We start from the raw sequence: 2761 nt of genomic DNA, 5'->3' as shown, positions 1-2761 counted from the left end.
TATATATCCTAAGAGTCTTTTTAAAAATATAAAAAAAATCCTATTGAAATGTCTTTGACATTTTACTTTCTGATTTTTGGAATTTGTCTTATGGTCTATTGACAAGTTAGCATTTATTTGGTTCTGCTTATCTTCTAGCAGCTTGATTATACTTGCATAATGTTTGGCAGATAAGAACTGAAGAGATGGACCTGATAGCTGAGAGAGGCATTGCTGCGCATTACAGTGGGAAAGGTTTTGTAAATGGCTTAGTTGGGCATGTTATAACCAATGGTAGAAGTTCACGAGGGAAAATAGTCTGCCTTAACAATGCCAATATTGCTCTCAGGGTATAAGTCTGTTGCTTTTGTTAAATTGTCTAGTGCCTTATTAGCTGTGTGGTCTTCATCTATAATTATTACTAGTTGGGAATAGGTTTTAGACTTGGTAGAAAATTTCTATTATTACTTGCACTACTACTACTACTACTATCATTTATATATATCTATCTTCTTTTTACTTGCACTTTTATTTTATTTTGGTAATGATGTATGAAAGGAATAAGGATTCATACCGCCAACCCCAACTTGTTTGGGACTGAGGCGCAGTTCTTGTTGTTGTTGGTAAAGTCCTTTTCTGCTGTAGATTGGCTGGCTGAATGCAATTAGGGAGTGGCAAGAAGAGTTCGTCGGAAACATGAGTTCTAGGGAATTTGTGGACACTATTACCAGAGATCTGTTGGGTAGTCGTGTCTTTGTGTTTACACCCGGAGGAGAGGTAAAATCTGCGTGATATTTCTACTCAATTTGTTGCCTTTTTGGGTCTTGTTACATTATCATTGTACCACTTTGCTCTTTGCAGATAAAACATCTCCCAAAGGGTGCTACCGTCATTGATTACGCGTATATGATACACACTGAAATTGGCAATAAAATGGTGGCCGCAAAGGTTTTATTCTTGTTACTATCTGTTTTTAATGCTTAATGAATCTGGATGTGATTGCAGCATCTTCTGTTTGCAGGTGAATGGTAATCTTGTCTCTCCATTGCATGTACTTGCAAACGCAGAGGTCGTAGAGATTATTACCTACAATGTTAGTTGCTATGAATTCCGTACCTTCTTTTGCTTATGCTCTCTTCTCTAAATTTCTTCCTCCTCCTTCCTTTGTGGGCAGCTCTGCGCTTGTTACATTTTCATTGTTTTTGTCTTGCTGAGACAGTTAATCATGTCTTATATGTATTGTAATTCTGAACATTCTAAATATCATCTAAACCTTAGAGTTTAAGCAATATGGGTGGAAGAAAAGCAATTCTTTGTGGTTTTGGCTGAAGCTTACTCACAAGGTTATGCAGATAAAGTTCAGCTATTACTTATCAAATAAAAGAAGATAAAGTTCAATTGTTTCTAATATGTAAAGCATGTATCTTTTTGGTTTTCCTTTTCCATTTAAATCTTCAGTTCTTGCACCTCCCTCCTGTGCTATTGACATTTAAACTTGTCATGCTTCAATATGTATTGTTGGCAAGGGAGGATAGTCTACTAGCAAGGTTGCCACCTCCAACCATAAGGTTGGGAATTTGATCACCTACGGAACAAAGCGGGAACCGGCCATGATTTTTATTGGGGTGTTTGAGGTGTTCCAGGTGAATTTATCATATAAAAAAAGGTTTTCTTTATGTATTATTGTGCTTCTGTCATTTAATTATGCACGTAAGTGTACCAAAAAGATAGTAGATATCACCATCAAACACTAATTTCTAACACAAGGATTAGCTATCTTTAGTCTGAAATTGGATTTATTGTAGCTAACTTCAAGTTGTTGGATTTTTGTGCCTTGGAGTACGGAGCAACCTATATGTGTAGTATCATCATTATTTTACTTTTTGTAAGCCTAGTAAATTGTTACTTGATGCGGCCAACTTATTAGTTCATCATGCTGGTGTTTACAAGCATCTGGCTGTTTACCTTTTCAGGGTCTTTCCAGCAAGTCTGCTTTTGAGAGACAGAAAGAGTGGCTTCAACATGCAAAAACTCGTAGTGCCCGGCACAAGATTATGAAAGTAGGTGTTTATTGCATACCTAAAATGGAAATTGTGTGTGTAGTATTACCACTATTGTAGATTAACTAATGTGGTGCTCATCTTGTCCTCAGTTCTTGAGAGAGCAAGCTGCATTATCAGCAACTGAAATAACAGTGGATTCGGTAAAGGAATTTGCGGCCGAGTCTGAAGGTGACAATGGATTGGAAGAATTAGCAGATTATTCTAAGGAAACCAAACATTCGTGGGAGAAAATCCTCAATAATGTTATGGAGACATCATCTGCAAGTATGAGTACTGAAGATTTCCAACTCCGTAGAACTAGTATTCAGATTCCCAAGGTAAATGGGAAACATAACAAATGCATGCAGCATATGAGTTTGAAGGCCACAGGGGAGACATTGTCACAAGGAAATGGTGTTGGCAAAATGATACTTGCTAACATACCAAGGTACAGGGAAGTTCTGCCAGGATTGGACGGCTGGCTGGCCAGCAAAATTGCAACTTGGCATAACCTGGAAGGGCACTCTGTCCAGTGGCTTTGTGTTGTCAACATAGATCGAAAAGGTAATGGTTGGGCTAAAGGCTAATTATTTCATATGGGCATCAAACTGGATAAGGCATCACTGCTCATCTATTGTAGATGCATTTTTGAACTTTCCTATGGATTGGTGGTTCTATATAAGTCATTTGGAAAAATCATTACCACTAGCACCACAAGTATTTTCCTAACCCTCCCCCCC

The 2761-nt window shown here is 37.7% G+C and overlaps 1 protein-coding gene across 2 annotated transcripts in view; it reads left to right on the top strand.

Moving 5' to 3' along the window:
- Window positions 1-2761, top strand: part of LOC109226959 (putative GTP diphosphokinase RSH1, chloroplastic) — a 13267-nt gene that overhangs the window by 7941 nt on the left and 2565 nt on the right. The window contains exons 16-22 of one of the 2 annotated variants that reach the window (XM_019391918.1): window positions 171-329; window positions 625-756; window positions 841-927; window positions 1001-1072; window positions 1515-1622; window positions 1953-2039; window positions 2132-2585. In XM_019391918.1, coding sequence (XP_019247463.1) covers window positions 171-329; window positions 625-756; window positions 841-927; window positions 1001-1072; window positions 1515-1622; window positions 1953-2039; window positions 2132-2585 — 1099 coding nt within the window. The remainder of the gene's footprint in view (window positions 1-170; window positions 330-624; window positions 757-840; window positions 928-1000; window positions 1073-1514; window positions 1623-1952; window positions 2040-2131; window positions 2586-2761) is intronic. The other variant, XM_019391927.1, reaches the window with a different exon arrangement.

Source organism: Nicotiana attenuata, chromosome 1, assembly GCF_001879085.1.
Source record: "Nicotiana attenuata strain UT chromosome 1, NIATTr2, whole genome shotgun sequence".
Taxonomy (NCBI): Eukaryota; Viridiplantae; Streptophyta; class Magnoliopsida; order Solanales; family Solanaceae; genus Nicotiana; species Nicotiana attenuata.
The sequence above is the reverse complement of the archived record's forward strand: the minus strand, read 5'-3'. Positions and strand labels throughout refer to the sequence as shown.